Source organism: Ursus arctos, unplaced genomic scaffold (genome assembly GCF_023065955.2).
Source record: "Ursus arctos isolate Adak ecotype North America unplaced genomic scaffold, UrsArc2.0 scaffold_28, whole genome shotgun sequence".
In the NCBI taxonomy this organism is placed as follows: domain Eukaryota; kingdom Metazoa; phylum Chordata; class Mammalia; order Carnivora; family Ursidae; genus Ursus; species Ursus arctos.
Genome location: NW_026622963.1, coordinates 32853008 through 32871544, shown reverse-complemented (window position 1 = coordinate 32871544; position 18537 = coordinate 32853008). Strand labels below are relative to the sequence as shown.

Below are 18537 nucleotides of genomic sequence, written 5' to 3'. Positions count from 1 at the left end.
ACCTCACGGCTGTCAGGAATGAGAAAGGGGACATCGGTACAGAACCTACAGTCGTTAAAAGGAATATTCCCTACACTTCATGGCAATAAAGTTGATAAACCAGATGAAATGGTTAAATTCCTTGAAAGACACAAACTACCAATGTTCACCCAGAAGATTTAGATAACCTGAACAGCCCTGTTTTTATTAAACAAATGTTAGTTAAAACCCTTCACATAAACAAAACGAAACTTGGAACATCAGGAAGGAAGAAAAAGCAATGTAAACATCCAGGCAAATATAACAGACCACAAGTTGGTACACTTTTTCTGTAAAGGGCCAGATAGTAACTATTTTAGGCTTCATGGGCCACATGGTATAAATAACAACTACTCAACTCTGTTGGTATAATGTAAGAGCAAGATAGAAAACACATAAATGATTAAGCTTGGCTATATTCCAATAATACTGTACTTTATGAACTCTGAAATCTAAATTTTTCACGTGACATGAAATATTCTTCTTTTGATTTTTTTCAACCACTTACAAGAGCAAAATAAACCCAAAGCAAGCAAAAGGTAAGAAATAAGAAGCAGAGGGGTGTCTGGGTGGCTCAGTCTGTTAAGAATCCAATTCTTGGTTTTGGCTCAGGTCATGATCTCAGGGTCATGGGATCAAGCCCTGTGTCAGGCTCCAAGCTCAGCACAGAGTCTGCTTGAGATTCTTTCCCCTCACTCTCCCTCTGCTCCTTCCCCTGCTTGTGCTTTTTTTTCTCTCTCAAGTAAATAAATGAAATTTAAAAAAAAATAAGAAGAAATAAGCAGAAATCAATGAAATTGCAAATAGAAAACAATGGAAAGAATTCAAACCAGAAGCTCATTCTTTGAAAGATCAGTAAAACTGACAAGTCTCTAAGCCAAACTGATAAAGAAAAGAAGATGCAAATTACTGATATTAGGAATGTTTTGATTTGCAGGTAACATGATTTCTATGTAGAAAATCCTACAGAACTGCCAAAAATTAATTATAACTAATAAAGTGGGTTTAGCAATGTTGCAGAATATAAGATCAGCATAAAAAAGCAACCATTTTTACATGCTGACAGTTAACAATTAGAAATTGAAATTTAAAAAATATCACGTACAATAGCATCAAAAAAATGAAATACTTAGGGATAAAGCTGACAAAAGATATGCAAGATTCATACTGAAGTCTACAAACATCGCTAAAAGAAATTACAGAAGACCTATATAGATGGAGAGATCTATTATGTTCATGGATGGGTTAGAAGACTCAGTATTGTTAAGATGCCAATTGTCTCCCAAACTGACCCATCGAATCAAGGCAAGCTCAATCAAACCTGAGCAGGTCTATTATAAAAATTGACAAGTTAATTCTACAACTTACTTTGAAATGCAAAGCACCTAGATTAGCCAAAACTATTTTGAAAAAGAACAAAGCTGAAAGATTTACACTATTTGATTTTAAGACTTATTACAAAGGTATATTAATCAAGACAATAACAGATCCCTGGAACAGAAGATTCCTAAAATAGACCCACATACATATGGTTGGTTGATTTCAGCAAGGATGCCATATAATTCCAAGATTCCATGGTAATGCCAAGATAACCTTTTTAAAAAGTTGTGCTGGAGCAACTGAATAGCCAAAGGGTGGGGGGGACAGTTACTCTACACCATATATAAAATTTAACAAAAATGGATCATAAAGCTAAGTATAAGAGCTATAACTATAAAGCTTCTAGTAGAAAATATAGGAAAAAATCTCAGCGAATCTCAGTGATCTTGGGTTTAGGCAAGGATTAATACATGACACGAAAAGCAGAAACTATAAAAAGAAACCGATAAATTGATAACTGATAAATTAAAAATACTTGCTCTTCAAATGACACTGTTACAAACATTCAGTCAAACCACAAACCAGAAAAGTATTTGCAAAACACACATCTGACAAAGGACTTGTATTCAGAACATATAAAGAACTTTCACAACTCAGTAATAAGGGGGCAAACAACTCAATTTTAAAAAGTGGACCAAAAGATCTGAACAGACATGTGAAAACCATGATGAGATACTATCATGCACCTATCAGAATGACTAAAATTAAAATGACTAACCATACCAAGTATTGGTCACGATGTGGAGTGACTAGCAACACTGCTGGTAGAAATGTAAAGTGGTACAACCACTTTGGAAAACAGTCTGGCAGTTTCTTAAACCATTAGACATAGATCTCCCATATGATGCTCCCATTCCACTACCAGGTATTTTCCCAAGAGAAATGAAAGCATATTTCCTCAGAAAGACTTATACGTGAATGTTCATAGCAGCTTTATTCATAATAGTCCCAAACCAGCAACAACCTACATAACCTGTCCACAGGCGAATGAATAAACAAATTGAGGTTATATTCTCACCAGGTAGTACTGCTAATAATAAAAAGTGACCAACTACTGATCCATGCAACAACCATGGAAAAATCTCACAAGAATTATGCTGAGTGAAAGAAGCCAGACAAAAACAGGAGTGCATACGGGATTCCATTTACATAAAATTCAAAAAATGGCATTTAATTTACAGACAGAAAGCAGACTCGACTGGAGACAGGAGGTGGGGAGGAAGAGTGGGTTGGAGGAAAGAATTATGAAGAGGCACCAGGAAACCTCTGCGGGTGATATGTCACCTTCATCGTGCAGATGGTTTCACAGCTGTACGCATGTCAAGTCATCAAACCGTTAGACTTTAAATATGTAGAGATTACTGTACTTCAATAAAGCTGTAAAGAAGGGGAAAAAAGTAGAATAAAGTGTCAAGTACTGAACTTTTCAGAATCTTCATGCTGAAGGGTAGAAGAAAAGGAACCACTAAAGGAAGAAGAGAAGAACTGATCACACACAGGGTAAGAAGCAAACTGTTAGGGGCGCCTGGGTGGCACAGCGGTTAAGTGCCTGTCTTCGGCTCACGGCGTGATCCCGGCGTTCTGGGATCGAGCCCCACATCAGGCTCCTCCGCTAGGAGCCTGCTTCTTCCTCTCCCACTCCCCCTGCTTGTGTTCCCTCTCTCGCTAGCTGTCTCTATCTCTGTCAAATAAATAAATAAAATCTTAAAAAAAAAAAAAAAAAAAAAAGAAGAAGCAAACTGTTAGTTACCAGAGAACCTATCTAAGAAAGTTTCAGGGGGGAGTTATAAACGGTGTTGAATGATAGAGAAATTAGGAAAGTTGGTGGCTAAGAAAAGACCAGTGGATTCGGCATTAGAAGATATGTATTAAAGAGGTGCCTGGGTGGCTCAGTTGTTAAGTGTCTGCCTTCGGCCCAGGGCGTGATCCCGGCGTTCTGGGATCGAGCCCCATATCAGGCTCCTCTGCTGGGAGCCTGCTTCTTCCTCTCCCACTCCCCTAGCTTGTGTTCCCTCTCTCGCTGGCTGTCCCTCTGTCAAATAAATAAATAAAATCTTAAAAAAAAAAAAAAAAAAGAAGATATGTATTAAAATACAAAGAGTACTGAAGCCAAACGTCAAGGGTTAAGGAGATAGGAGGTCAATGAGTTGCAGCATAAGGACGACACTCACTAGAGAAACAGTAAAAACAGAAGAGAGAGAGCTGATGAAAGATACAAGTTTTACTCATTAGTTATATACTCCTTTCCTTCTTGACGACCACAATGTAAATGGACTTATGTCTCATGGGCATCATAATCAAAGATACTGCATTAAAATACTGCATCATTAAAAATTTTTTTCCAGGACCACGGTGCCTGCATGGCTCAGTTGGATAAGAGTCTGACTCTTGATCTCAACTCAGGTCTTGATCTCAGCATTGTGAGTTCAAGCCCTGCATTGGGTTCCACACTGGGCATGGAGCCTATTTAAAAAAAAAAAAAAAATTGCAGGACCAAAACAGTATGATATTTACACAAAGATATTCCTTAGAACTTTCACACCTTTTCACTCTTCCACAGTTCTAAGAACTGACCTAAGAAATGACTGATGGGAGAGGATGCTCTGGTAACAACCCTGTTGAGTACTTGCTCCAGAATTTCTTGTCTGATCATCTCATGGATCTAAAAAGAACAGAACAGTCAATAACATATCCCATGGTGACCTTCAGCTTACAACTGCATCAATTTAGGTCAGGCAGAATGAGGAACAGTTTGGATATGGATACAACTTGACCGTTTATTTCAAAGACAAATACACTGCGAATCATCTAGAATGATACAGTCACTCAATTCTATCCTTATTCTGTGCTCAGAAGATTCATCAGCAGGGCAAACTACCATGCTCATTAGCCTAAAAGAGAGCTCATATGAAAGTACTGATGTGTTAGATTCAGCACCAAACAGGAATAATTCTACTTAGGTATCCATTACATGCCAAACCCTTATTTCTGACATTATGCTATGCATGACTTTCATCTTAAAATTTAAATGCCTATGAAAATTTCTGGAAATCCCAAAAACCTTCACCAAACCCTTCTCCAGTTTCTGGAAGCACAGTAGTCACCTTAAAAAAAAAAAAAAAGACTTGTTTTGAATTTTCACTAGAATTTTCATTAAAATTCTTACCTCGACTTGATTATTTTAAGGTACAGACTAATTTCTTTCAGACCTCAGACTAACACTAGATCAGTAGTAGTAAATTACATGCTTTACAGATGCCTTGACCAAGACAACATCTGTGTGAAACCAAAGAGAACCTCACTAGTTTTAGAAAAACAATTTTAAAAAATATTAAAATCTCTTACTCTTTTAATCAGATTACTATTTAAAAGGGTCATTTATATCACCTAACACACAACTCTCGAGGACTATTATACATTCACTTCGTAGTTCTGGATCAGAACACTAGATACACATTCAAATGAGCCTCCCAATAACATTTTCAGCAGACACTTTTGGCATGTAGCTACATTAATTCGAAGTCAAGAAAATGACGTAGATGAACCATTAGCAAAGTTGTTTAGCCTCAGACATAACCTAGCTTTTGTTTTAATTGAAAGGAAATGTATTTTTGAAAGCTGTTTCAGAAATTAAGATTGAAATGACAGTCATTATATGGTAATGACTTTAAAAATGTTAAGAACTATTTTGGTTTCTTCAAAAACAATGAACCAATAAGCATGATTCTTCAAGCCTGATGTTCTACAGCGACCTAAAAGATTATTTTTTTATAAAAGGCAATAGCATCCAAAAGCACCCCCCAAAACAGAAAATGATCAAAAATGATTTACTACTGGAGGAAGAAGAGGAAATCATGAAAAGCTAATTTATATTCAAACTTCTAAGAAACAGAAAAAGGAGAAATTAAAATAAATGAAAACCTCATATAAATAAAGGATGAAAAAGCAAATATTCCATCAGGCTAGATGTCATGTTTCAATTACTATCCCAACCTCTGTTCCTGGAAACGGCTGCATACTCAAATTTCCTTGTCCTCCAAGCTCCCAAGCAAATGTCATGCCCTGCTTATAATACAGTTTTACAGAATTAGGGAATGGTTGCCGAACTAGAGACTCACCTTAAAAGTTTCCAACAGGATATTAGCACCCAGCTTACATGCATGCTGGTTTGGTATTTTTGAAAGACCTGAGCTGGTTTCACTACTTTTTCCATCAAGAATCTTCTTTGGCCCATATGAATCCATTAAAATGAAGCCAAGTTCTACCAGGCCCTGAGTAACATGATCCCAACTATGAACACTGCAAGAAAACAAAGCTGAGTTAAAAAGAAAAACTTAGGAAGATACCTTACCTTTATAATACTCACTGTCATGTTACACATTTCCCAAATTTGACCTAGATCACCAACATCATTCACATGAACCTTTTCTTTCCATGCATCCTTATCTGTCAGAATTCTGAATTCTTGTTAGTATTCCAACTGACAGAACACTGGGAAAATCCAGAAACTACAGAATGTTCAAAAACATACAGACGAAGCGGGAATATTTCAATGTACCGACCATTACACATTTCCATTCAAGATTTCATGACTGGAAGCTAATTGCTGCTTCTTTTATTTCCCCCATGACACTAACGACACTTATATTCTATACACACAAGTTTGCCCCCCTCCCCAGAATGAGTTTCTCTATGGTAGAGACCATCTTGTAGTTGTATTTTTACCCATACAGACTCGCATTAAGACTAACATTTAGAGGGCACACGGTAAATATTTATAGCAGGAATATTTATATTCAAATTTATATATTCACATATTTATATCATATTCATATTTATAGTACGAATCAATGCATGATCTGGTTTCAAAAGCAATGAGCCAAACCTACAAATAACCTTTTGCACAGCAGTAGAATCCTCGGGGATACCCACAGTAGAGGAAATGCTATGCTTATAATAACCTCTGTATCATTTCTACTTGCTAAACAGCAACAAATTATAATAAATTCAGCATTAAAGAATAAAGGAGACAGTTGTGAACAGATTCTCATTACATTTCAACAGATTTTAATAATATTCACACACTGGAGATCTGGGATCAAGATAACAGCCTGAGCACATGCTCTATTCTTCGCACCCCCCAAAACCCACGAATGGCCGAAAAGATACACACGTCTGTATGTGTGCGCCTATATACGGTGCACTTACACAATCCATAACAATGGGGAAAAATAAGGTGTTTTTGACTGACTAGAAATTATAAAGAATCCTTAAAAAGTGAAAGAAATGTAACACAAGAATGAAAGATGAAGCCTCAGACCAGAGTGCAAAACGACGGCGTGGCTTCAAAAGCAGCTACCAAAGGCAGATGTGCTGGGACCTGGAAGGGACCCTGGGGCCACTGTGGGGTGACTGGCTGGAATTCCCCAGCATGAACAGTCAGGTACACAGCATCCTTCTGGACCTTCTTCTCCAACAGCCCAGTGCACCCCCAGTTATGGCAAGAAGTGAGTAACAATGAGGCTATACTTAGGTGGGATCTGTGAGTCGAGGAGCTCGGGCCTCAGAGGCAGAGAAGCACTCTGAGTATGCAACATGCTGACAGTTAGGGAGGTCAGCCCTTGGCATATCCTACCACCACCTTCACGGCAGAGGTACACCGTATCCCACAATATGGCACTCTCAGACAAACTAACGGCAATCACCAGCAACAATTAGGAGACAACCAATAATCACCAAATATAAGAAAAAAAGACCACCTTGAAAGAGAAGCAACAAAACTCAATGAAGAGAACTAATACCTGAGGGAAAAGGTTAATGGAACAAAAAGGAGATTTTAGAAGTCTAATAAATATCCTTAAATGAGAATATTAGATCATGAAACAAAAAACAGACTGGCATGAAAAAAGAACCAACTGGAAATTTTAGAAATGAAAAACATGATTGCTAGAGTGTGAAAACTCAACAGATAAATCTAAGAGTAAAATAAACAGGGCTAAGAGCAAATGAATGAAATAAAAGAACTAAGATTTTTGTAGAATTTCACATAAAAAGACAAAAATATGAAAAGCTTGAAAGAAAAATTGAGACACGGAATACAAAGACATCCCAACAGCTAACAGGAGAGAATGGAGATGAAAAAAAAGGGAAGAAATTAATTAAAGAAAATAAGGAGAAAAACAGTTTAGGAAAGACACGAATCCTTATAAATGAAAGGTCACAACAGGTATCAAGCAGAAATGACTTAAAAAGGTACTTATATAAATTGTGTTAAATTTCAGAATATCAAAAATAGAAATGAAGTCTTACAGGTTCCCATGAAGAAAAGAACAGGTTATCTACAATAGTACAAAGAGTCAGATAATCATTAGCCTTTTTATCAGTAATTCTAGATGCAAAAAGACAATGAAAAATGATTATAAACTTAAAATTTTATACCTGGTCAAACTACTGTTCAGTGGGAGGGCAAAATCAAGACATCAGAGATGACAAGACTCAGAAAGTTTACTATCCATAAATCATATCAGAAAGGATTATAGCAAAAATTACATACTAATGGTATCTTTCCAAGAGAAAAATACGAGATTCAAAAGATAAACATAAGCAAAGAAACCAGTAAAATTTACTACAAAATCTAAATAAGGTTCTAATCTTGGAGAAAAGAGACAATTATAGTCCATTTGCTACAAAATGTCTATCTGTAACAGGAAAGAGCTCAGACACAATTGTTAACTAGGGAAGTAAACATAACCTGGAAGCTGAACTGGTTCACAGGTGATTTTTTCCTAGTACACTTAATGTTCTGTACCTCCAAGTATCTGCAGGTAAACACAAAGTGTATCAACAGAACTGAATACAGCAAACCATAGAGGAATACAGGACTACTGTTCATGATGCCCCTTAGCCTGTTTTTTTTTTTTTTTTTTTTTTTTAAGATTTTATTTATTTGAGAGGGAGAGAGAGAGTGAGCACAAGCTGGGGGAGAAGCAGAGGGAGAGGGAGAAGCAGACTCTCCACTGAGCAGGGAGCCTGACTTGGGGCTCGATCCCAGGACCCTGGGATCATGACCTGAGCCAAAGGCAGATGCTTCACTGATTGAGCCACGGAGGTGCCCCAGCCTGTTTTCTTCCTTTTGGCTTAGGCCACATGCAAACCAATATCTCTGAGGTGTTTATTGTGTGGTTCTCCCCAATATTTGTGCATTTGGTTCTAGTCTCCAGAATTCAGCCTCAACACTCCCTTACTGTGCCTGTCCAGGTCACCACAACTTATTTAAGGTAAAGTCTCATAATTTACTGTAGCAGAACATTTATGTTAAGAATATATGGGGAGGGGGGGTGAGGGGATTGGGCTAGGCCAGTGATGGGTATTGAGGAGGGCATGTATTGCATGGAGCACCGGGTGTTATACGCAAACAATGACTCACGGGACACCACGTCAAAAACTAAGGATGTACTGTATGGTGACTAACAGAATATTAAAAAAAAAAAAAAAAAAAAGAATATATGGGAAGGGCACCTGGGTGGCTCAGTCAGTTAAGCTTCCAGCTCTTGGTTTTTGCTCAGGTCATGATATCAACCCCGAGTCAGGCTCCACACTCAGTGTGGAGTCTTCCTAACACTTTCTGTCCCTCAAAACAAAACAGAACAACAAAAAAAGACCTTCTCTCTCTCTCCCTTTCACGTGCTCTCTAAAATCAATCAATCTTAAAAAAAAATGTGGAAAAAAAGAATATATCACGTCATTCCTTCTCATGGCTGAGTGATATTTCAGTGTTTGTGTATGTGTCATATTTTCTTTCTCCATTCATCTCTTGATGGACACTTGGGTTGCTTTCATATCTTGGCTATGAAGAAATAGATAAAGGGGATTAAGAGGAAATTCCAGTTATAAAATAAGTAAGTCACAGAGAGGAGAAGAATAGCACAGGGAATAGTCCATAATAATAATAATATCCTACCACTTTGTATGGTGTATGGTTCTATGGTGACAGATGGTGAATACATTTATGGTGAGCAATGAGCAACGTACAAAATCATCAAATCAGTATGCTCTACGCCTAAAACTAATATAACATTGCACGTTGATTATACTTAAAAAAACACATCGGATATTAACTAGACTTATTGTGGTCATCATTTTACTACATGAACAATGAATCATTATGTTGTACACCTAAAACTAATATAATGTTATATGTCAGTTATATCTAAAAAAAAAAAATCTTAATGCTCTGGTTATAATGTCAAATATAAGTCTGCTCAGCCCTATCTTCCCCACAAGCACCCCGTCATTTTTAGAGTGTTAATTTTAAAAAACAGGTTTTCCAGAAATATACTGTGTTACAGGAGAAATGTGAAAAATCAACTCTACTAAATACACACTAACAGGCAAGTCTAAGTCTAAATACAATACCACTAAAATGTGGTGGGGGGGGGTCCAAAAATTTAATCACATGAGGTTAACTGACTGGGGCAAGCATGTATAATTAACCATCTGCTTATTTAAGGGAGTCTAGTAATATTCTCCAAATCCCTCCCCACTGAGGTTTGGTCCTACCTGGTGTTAACAGTGAAACCCACTCTAACTATAGATGGAGATAGGATTCCAGGTCCTATGGCTGACTGGGACTTCCAGAAGGGCAGCTTTCTAGGAATTTCCTGGCTAGCTAATATGCCTGTATCTTTAGCCCAAACTGAAGAGACCAGGTTGGGAAAATACAGGAGATACAACTATAAACCTCAGGAAAAAGAATAACCAGATACAGAGAAGATAAAGGAGCTTTAAAGCCTATCAATGGGTAAACCACTCAGAAACAAAGGATTCTAGTCTGAAATTTGCCTTATGTGCCAACCTCGTGTAAATTCAATCTAAATGAGAATTCCAGGACGTGGAATGAGATTTACCTCAGATTATGGCTTAAATTATAAAGCTTTAAAACATTCGATCCACAAAGCAAATATGACACAGTAAAGACAGTTACAACAGCTAATGTGTATCTTGAAATTAAAATAAAAACCAGTGTAGTTACCAATCTTTTCAATTTGGTTTAAAATGGATTTGTCTAGGGACACCTGGGTGGCTCAGTCAGTTGAGCATCTGCCTTTGGCTCAGGTCATGATCTCAGGGTCCTGGGATCAAGCCCCACATTGGGCTCCTGCTTGGCATGGAATCTGCTTCTCCCCCTCTGCCACTCTCCCTCACTCATGTTCTCTCTCAAATAAATAAATAAAATCTTTAAAAAATAAAAAATAAAATAAAATGGATTTGTCCAAAACTGCTAATTTAGTTTCATCCATCAGCCCCAAACTTCAACAGTAAAAGTAAATAAAACTTTTAATGTTTTTTTACTCACCTAAAAAGCCAATGAAGACTCAGACCAAGAAAGAAGTGTAATATCATGACAGGATCAAAGGCACCCACTTTAGTTTTGTATTCTTGCTATCAAGGTGGCCAAGAAATCAAGCCTTGGGATTTAAGGATTTTTCGATATGGGAAAAGCTTGCTTGACCAATTTCAAGGGATTAAACCTTGATATGTGAAGTCAACAGCCATAGTCATCAATTTTCTCTGATGAACCCCAAGTATGGAATCACATTGTATTTTCCAACACTAAATACCTTGTGAACCCACTGGGGTTTGGTTCATGAACTCACCTATTCTTTACAACTTCCAAGATCATGGTTGAAACACATGACCTATGAGGGACTAGATTCTGAAGAAATTTTGAGCCTTGGAGAAGCTGAAGATCCTTAAAGCTTTTTACAACCGAAGCTTTTAAAAGGTCAAACACCTAATATAATGAAAGAAACAGGAAAATGAAGCAAAAAATGAGAGCCGATGCTACAGAATCTTAACTCTGTTAACTGTTCCTACTTGCTGCCATACACTTACATCCCTAAGACGGCCGTTTTACTAGATGAGTATGATATAAAAATTACGACTTCCAGTGCGCACTTAAAAGAGTTGAAGACAGGTAGGTATTCCTTAAGAAAAAGGGCTGGGGTGTCTGGGTGGCTCAGTTGGTTAAGTGTCCAACTCTTGATTTCCGCTCAGGTCCTGATCTCAGGGTTGTGAGACGGAGCCCCACGTCGGGCCCCACACTGGGCGTGGAGCCTGCTTAAGATTCTCTCGCTCTGGAGCACCTGGGTGGCTCAGTTAAGCATCTGCCTTTGGCTCAGGTCATGATCCCAGGGTCCTAGGATCAAGGCCCATGTCAGGCTCCATGCTTAGCGGGGAGTCTGCTTCTCTCTTTCCCGCTGCCCCTCTCCCTGCTTGTGCTTTTTCTCCCTCTTGCTCTTTCTCAAAGAAAATCTTAAAAAAAAAAAAAAAGATTCTCTCACACTCCCTCTCCCTACCCCCCCTCACTCTCTCCCTCTCTGAAAAAAGAAAAAAAAAAAAGAGAGAGAAAAAGGAAAAGGGCTAAAATCAATATTAATATTACCCACAATCAGGGCACACATATGAGAAAAAAGGGTAAAGGATTTTATATTTCCATCCTTAGAACTACATTGCTCTCATTAATTTAAACTCAATCAGGGATAATTTCTTAGAAAGCTGCACCATAATAAAACTACTAGTGAATTCCTAGCTAAACTTCCCATTCTTGCCACCTGGACTGTGTGATATGTTTCCACTCTTCTTCCCACTCACCACCTGGCTTACCACACCATATGAAGTAAAGGCATAAACCAAGTACCTGAACAAGTCTCTGGGCAGCCCCCAGAAAACAGCGTGGGCCTACATGCCTTACAGAGGAATTTGCTGCTAGCAGAATGGGCTAAAAAAGGGCTCTTGTACTCCTTATCAACTATAGGAGGAAGCAAAAAGTCATTAATAAATACCTGTTCCTCAAATCTTTGTATTCTTGTTACAGAGAGCAGGAGGGCAATGCTGAAGGGACATATGCTGTTACTGAAATCTCCTTGCTGTCCTGCCTACAGAGAAACCAAAAAGGAGTCATCATTCACATCTTAAAAGTATAACATAACCTACTGAATACAGATCCTAAAATGGATCAGAAACCTAAATTTAAGACCCAAAACTACAAAACTTTAAAAACAAAACATATTGGAAAATCTTTAAAACTTTGGATTAGGCAAAGATTACTTAGATATAATACCAAAAGCATAAGCTCTGTAAGAAAAAATTGATAAACTGGACCTCATAGAAAGATGAGCCAAGATTGGGAGAAATACTTGCTAATTATATACATGATGAAGGACTTAGAATATATAAAGAATTCTTAAAACTCAATAATAAGACACGCAATCAAAAAATGGGCAAAAGATTTATAGAGACATTTTCCCAGAGAAGATATCAGAACAGCTAATCAGCACACGAAAAAATGCTCAATTATCAGTCTTTAGGGACTGCAAAGCAAAACCTCAGTGAGATACTGTTTCATACACACCGAAACAGCTATGATAAAAAAGACAGACAATAACAAATGTTGGAGAGGATACAGGGAAACAGGAACCCTCATACCGTGCTGGTGGGAATGTAAAATGACATAGCCACTTGGGTAGTTTCTTAAAAACGTAAATATACATTTATCACATAACCCAGAAATTCCACTTGTAGGTATCTATCCAAGAGAAGTGAAACATATGTCCACACAAAGACCTGCATATGAATGTTCATAACTGCATTATTCATAGTAGCCCCGAAGTAGAAACAATTCAAATGTCCGTCAACTGGTGAACAGCTAAAACAACTGACAGATTTCTTATTTAATACTATTAAACAAGAAAAAAGAATGAAATACTGACACAGGCTACAACACATGGATAACTTTGAAAACATCATGCTAAATCAAAGTCATACACAAAAGATCATTTATTATATAATTCCATTTCTATGAACTGTCTAGTTCATAGAATCTATAGAGAGAGTAGATTAGTGGTGGCCTGGGAATGTGAATTTACTATAAATGGGCATGAGGGATTTTACAGCATGACGAAAATGTTCTAAACTTGGATTATGGTGATGGCTGCACGAGGTAAACTTATGAAAAATCTCTAAATTGTAAACTTAAAATGGATGAATTTTATGTTTTATAAATTATATCTCATAGAAGAACAAATACCATATGATTTCACTCATGTGGAATTTAAGAAACAAAACAGATGAACATAAGGAAAGGGAAGGAAAAATAAGATGAAAACAAAGAAGGAGGCAAACCATAAGAGACTCTTAACTCTAGGAAACAAACAGGGTTGCTGGAGGGGAGGTGTGTGGGGGGATGGGGTAACTGGGTGGGTGATGGGCACTAAGGAGGGCAGTTGATGTAATGAGCACTGGGTGTCATATGCAACTGAGGAATCACTAATTTTACCTCTGAAACTAGTCTAATACATTATATGTTCACTAAACTGAATTTAAATTAAAAAGTTATATCTCAATAGGGGCGCCTGGGTGGCTCAGTCGTTAAAGGTCTGCCTTCGGCTCAGGGCATGAGCCCGGCGTTCTGGGATCGAGCCCCGCATCAGGCTCCTCTGCTGGGAGCCTGCTTCTTCCTCTCCCACTCCCCCTGCTTGTGTTTCCTCTCTTGCTGCCTGTCATATAAATAAATAAAATCTTAAAAAAAAAAAGTTGTATCTCAATAAAGTTTAAAAAAATAGAGGTCTTTGAGGCCTGAAAGAAATGATACCCAAAAGACAATAAACAAAAATAATAACAAAAAAATCGACAAACAAAAATAATACAGTGGCGTAGATCAAGAAATCAAAACTGGTAGGGTGTCCAGGTGGCTCAGTCGGTTAAGCGTCTGCCTTTAGCTCAGGTCATGATCCCAGGGTCCTGGGATCGAGCCCGCATCAGGCTCTGCTCAGCAAGGATCAGGCTTCTCCGTCCCCCTCATGCTTGAGCACATGTGCGCGCGCGCTAGCTCGCTCTGAAATAATATCTTGAAAAAAAAAATACAAAACTCGTTCTTTGGAAAGATCAATAATGTAGTTACTATAAACCTAAATAAAAAGAAGAGTGAACAGATACTGAGGAGATAAAGAAGCTTTAAAGTCTAGCTCCACATCATGGTCTTTGAATATCCTTTCCTACAAAAGGGACCCAGGGCTCCTTGGAGAAATGGCTGATATCCATATGGATGGGGAGCCTTGGATAGCAGTGCTCAAAGGGTCACGTCAGAAGGACACAGACGCGAACTTGAAGGATCCAACTGGCCAAATATGGGTCATTTGGAGTAATGAATAATGAATACAAGGAATTAAAAAAGGTTAGTGGGTGCATAGCAATATTCAAAAATATAGGAGGGGGGAGGCTTTTTTCATGGAAGCCAGCTAAGAATGTAGAAGGAATAATAGACTTAGAAATTTTTTATTTTAATTCTACCATTTTGTAACTCCCAGTATAATAACTGATTAAGGCTTAGAATTGTCAGTAGCTGGGAAAACGAAAACCACTGCGTGGAACGTTGCTAGATCTTCACGTGATCTAAATTATGAGCCCGTGGATTACTTTCTATCTACAAAAGGAAACACAGATCTTTGCAAATGAAGAAAACTGATGGTCACCGTCTTAACCAAAAGAAAAAATAGGAAAAAATAGGTCTTTTATCTGTATACTACTTTTCTTTAAAAGGGTTCAAAACACTTCTAATTTTAATCTTACTACTTCGCAAATATTTAATGATGAATGACTTGGTTTCGCAAAACTCCATAAGAGACTACTAGAAATAGGCACTATCCCAATTCTTATATGGAGAAACAGAGGTCAAGGTTGAAGCTCATCTACAATGATGATGGAGTTATGTATGATTAAACGTTAAGTTTCCTGCTGAACAGTCATCTTTTTTTTTTCTTTTTAAACACCCAAACATTTAAGCATGGTTTTAAAATGGAACTTGCTTAAGAATGTGGTGACATATATTTTCTACTTTCAGAGTAAAAGGCATCCTCTAGATCTACAGCCACCGTACAATGCTTCAACTCGTCTCCTGTCATTAACATGCATCAAAGAGGCTTGAGCTCAAACACCCCTGTTTCATAAAGAGCTCCTGGATCACCGTAGGAGTCCGGGGCTACCTTTAGGTGTTTCAGGAGTTCTCTGCCTAGTTCACAGTCCAGTTTGATGGCAAACACGATGTGTAGAATAATGGTGCCTTCCACATGACGCAGTTCGCCTGATGGCACGGTAACAAGATCCAATAGCCTAAAAGATTCAACAGAAGGGTATGAGCTACAGATTGAGCAAAAGACAAGAGCGCAGATACTCAGATGAACAAGCAGACCAACTCAAGCTGAACTCATACCATCACTGGAGGCAGGAAGTGTAAATTCTACTACCTCATTTCTTGCTTCTTTGTAACAAAACTTCCTGAAAGCATGAATTATATCTATTATCATTAATTCCACTTCTTTACCTGTTCTCAGTTAAATCCAATTCAACCAGGCTTCTGCCCCTCTCTACCCACTCCCCTCAATGCCATGTGACTATTCTTGCAAGGGTTACAAATGACCTCTATGTTGCCAAAACCAATAATCAAGTCCCATCTTAATTAACACCCCAGCAGATATGACACAACTGACCACTTCTTTCTTGAAACACACTCTTGTCTTCTGGGGCACGGTCAATGAATTCTTCTCCAATTTTTCTTTCTTTTTTTTTTGGCTGGCTCATCCTCCCTTTAAATGGTGGAATGCCTCTGAGCTTAGTCTTGGGTTTCTTTTTCTTCACAATCTCCCTAGGATTCCCTATCCAATCCCATGGTTTTAGTTCTTTCCAGTCTCTTATCTCCAGTCCTGACCTCTCCCTCTAGCTCTAGACTGTCTGCTTAATACCTCCAAATGGGAAGCTAATAATACATCTCAAACTTAACATAGTTAAAACTGAGCTTATTTCGTCCTACACCTGCTTTTCCATCAGTCCTTCCTAACTCGGTATATAAGACCACCTTCTAATCAATTGCTCAAGCCACGTAACAAAAAGTTACCTTACAGTAGAAGTGGTAGGCTGCAATCAGATTAACAGCATGAGCTCTGAGCCAAGCTGCCCTGATCAAAATCTCAGCTCCACTGCTATATAACCTTGGGATATTCCTTGATTTCTCTGTGCCTCGGGTTCCACATGCATAAAGTAGAGGCAAAACAGGGCTGTTGTGAGGTTTAAGAGCTTAGAACAGCACCTGGCACAGGTAAACACCCTACAAATACTTGCTTTAGAAAAAATCTTTTTTCAGACATACCAAGCTGTGTCTGGCATTCATACTAACTACTCCACTAACTGAAAATGTTCTTTTCCCTGATCTACATATTGTGGTTCTTATCATTCCGTCTTCAGTTAAAGTAACACCCTCTCCAAGAGGTTTTCCCCGACTCCCCCACTCTAAAGTAGCTACACTGTCACTATCATGTCATCCATCTGAGTCAGCTGCATAGCACTTTCTAATAGTTCTCTTATTTATTTTCTGTTCTCTTCTCACCAACATTTAAACTCTTTGAGAGCAGCGACCTTGCTGACTGGTTCATCACTATAGTCCCAAGGCCAAATAGTTCCTGGTACAGAGTAGAAACTTCATCAACAGCTTATAAACTTGCAACTTACACGACAATTACTGCTATGCTCCTGGAGAGCTGTAGATGAGGGAGGTGAAGAGGCTGCTTTAGTACTGAGCAGCTCAGAGAGGACTAGGAAGTTCTCGGCTAACGTGAAGGTAGGGACTGAAAGGCTAAATAACAAGGAAGTAAAACACACAAGAAGGGCATCTGTCAAAATCATTTTATTTCTGTACTATATTACTCACTCATCACCACTCTGGTCCTCATTGTGCTGCTTATCTAGCTCATTGAAGAAAGTTATGATTCCTTCCAAAGCCCTCCTTCTGCTTCCCTGAAAAAACACAAAATAGGTAAGGTCTCCCCATAAGAGCAAGATCACCAAGTTGAACTTAAAGTACTTTTCAGCTTAGAGGATTCTCAAATATGAACCTACATAGGTAAATTACAACCTAAAATCACACTAAGCATTTACAGAAGACTTTTTCATGTTGAGACTGAGTTTGAAATGCATCTTAGTGTCAGACTTCAGTTAGAGGCTGGACAGTCCACCCTTTTTTGAGATCTTTATCCCTTCTGCTACCCCCCACCCACACACACAGAATGTGGGAGTACAAGAGTCATGTATGTTTTCCTGGGCTGAGGAGCATGACCCTTTTACCCATCATATCATCAGACATGAAATGAAAGCATCTATGCCCTAGTATGTAAATCAAGGGTATGAATAAGCTGAATGGCCCTACCTGATCATTCCACTAGAGTTTAAAAAACATATATTTATTTTTTATTTATACCTTTGAGGAGAGAACCAGAAGCTGATAGACCAGAGGTGGTATTTCTTGAAGATTCAACTTGGAGAACATCCTCAACACTTTTTCCACCACAAACTCCACCTCTTCTGCAGTCAGAGGGACATCCCTGTGGATCAAAGACTCTCAAGGCCAGAGCTATGGCCTAATTTGGGAGATATGAGAATATTATAACTGCCTCCTTGTCTTTTATCTGAGAGAGAAACTTAAAGGGGGCCAAAAGCTTTACACAAGTCAAGTCATATTGGAAAAAAAAATCATAGTTATACTTTAAATAAGCAATTATAGTAAAAAAAAAAAAAAAAAAAAAAGAAGGGCGAAAATCCTGTAACAGAAAAGAGAGGTACCAATACTCTTACTTGGGGGAGAGCAGTGTTTGGGGTTGCTAAATTTCAATTTCTACAGGCAAGTTCACACAGCAGGGTAAAACGAGAAAAGGGAATAATGATGCTTACTTGAACATGGAGGTGAGCTGGATTACATATTGCTGATCCCATCTGGTTCAAGAAAATGACAAAGAATATGAAAGTTTATCTCAATTTAACTTATTTGCATATTACTATGTAAAATTAATAAGGAAGGAAAAAAACTCAGGCCATTTCAAGTTTGATTTGGTACTACTGGAAAACAAGATCAAAGAATCAATGAAATAACAGCTTTTAACCTATAAAACTGCAAAAATCAAAGTTTGGTGATATTCAGTGCTGGGAATTTTGGGGAAACAAATGCTCTCCACATACTATTTTAGAGAGTGTATACTGATATAACCTTTCTGGAAAGACAAGCTGGCAATACTTATCAAGTTTAAAAATGCACAT

At 38.1% G+C, this 18537-nt stretch overlaps 1 protein-coding gene across 4 annotated transcripts in view; it reads right to left on the bottom strand.

The window, feature by feature from the left end:
• The window catches only part of FANCI (FA complementation group I), a 78716-nt gene that overhangs the window by 39216 nt on the left and 20963 nt on the right, over positions 1-18537 (bottom strand). For all 4 annotated transcript variants that reach the window (XM_026510451.4, XM_048220742.2, XM_057303682.1 and 1 more), the window contains exons 7-14: positions 18175-18216; positions 17705-17828; positions 17159-17244; positions 15441-15567; positions 12243-12335; positions 11055-11191; positions 5517-5697; positions 3973-4060 (exon numbers count right to left, since the gene is read on the bottom strand). In XM_026510451.4, coding sequence (XP_026366236.2) covers positions 3973-4060; positions 5517-5697; positions 11055-11191; positions 12243-12335; positions 15441-15567; positions 17159-17244; positions 17705-17828; positions 18175-18216 — 878 coding nt within the window. The remainder of the gene's footprint in view (positions 1-3972; positions 4061-5516; positions 5698-11054; positions 11192-12242; positions 12336-15440; positions 15568-17158; positions 17245-17704; positions 17829-18174; positions 18217-18537) is intronic.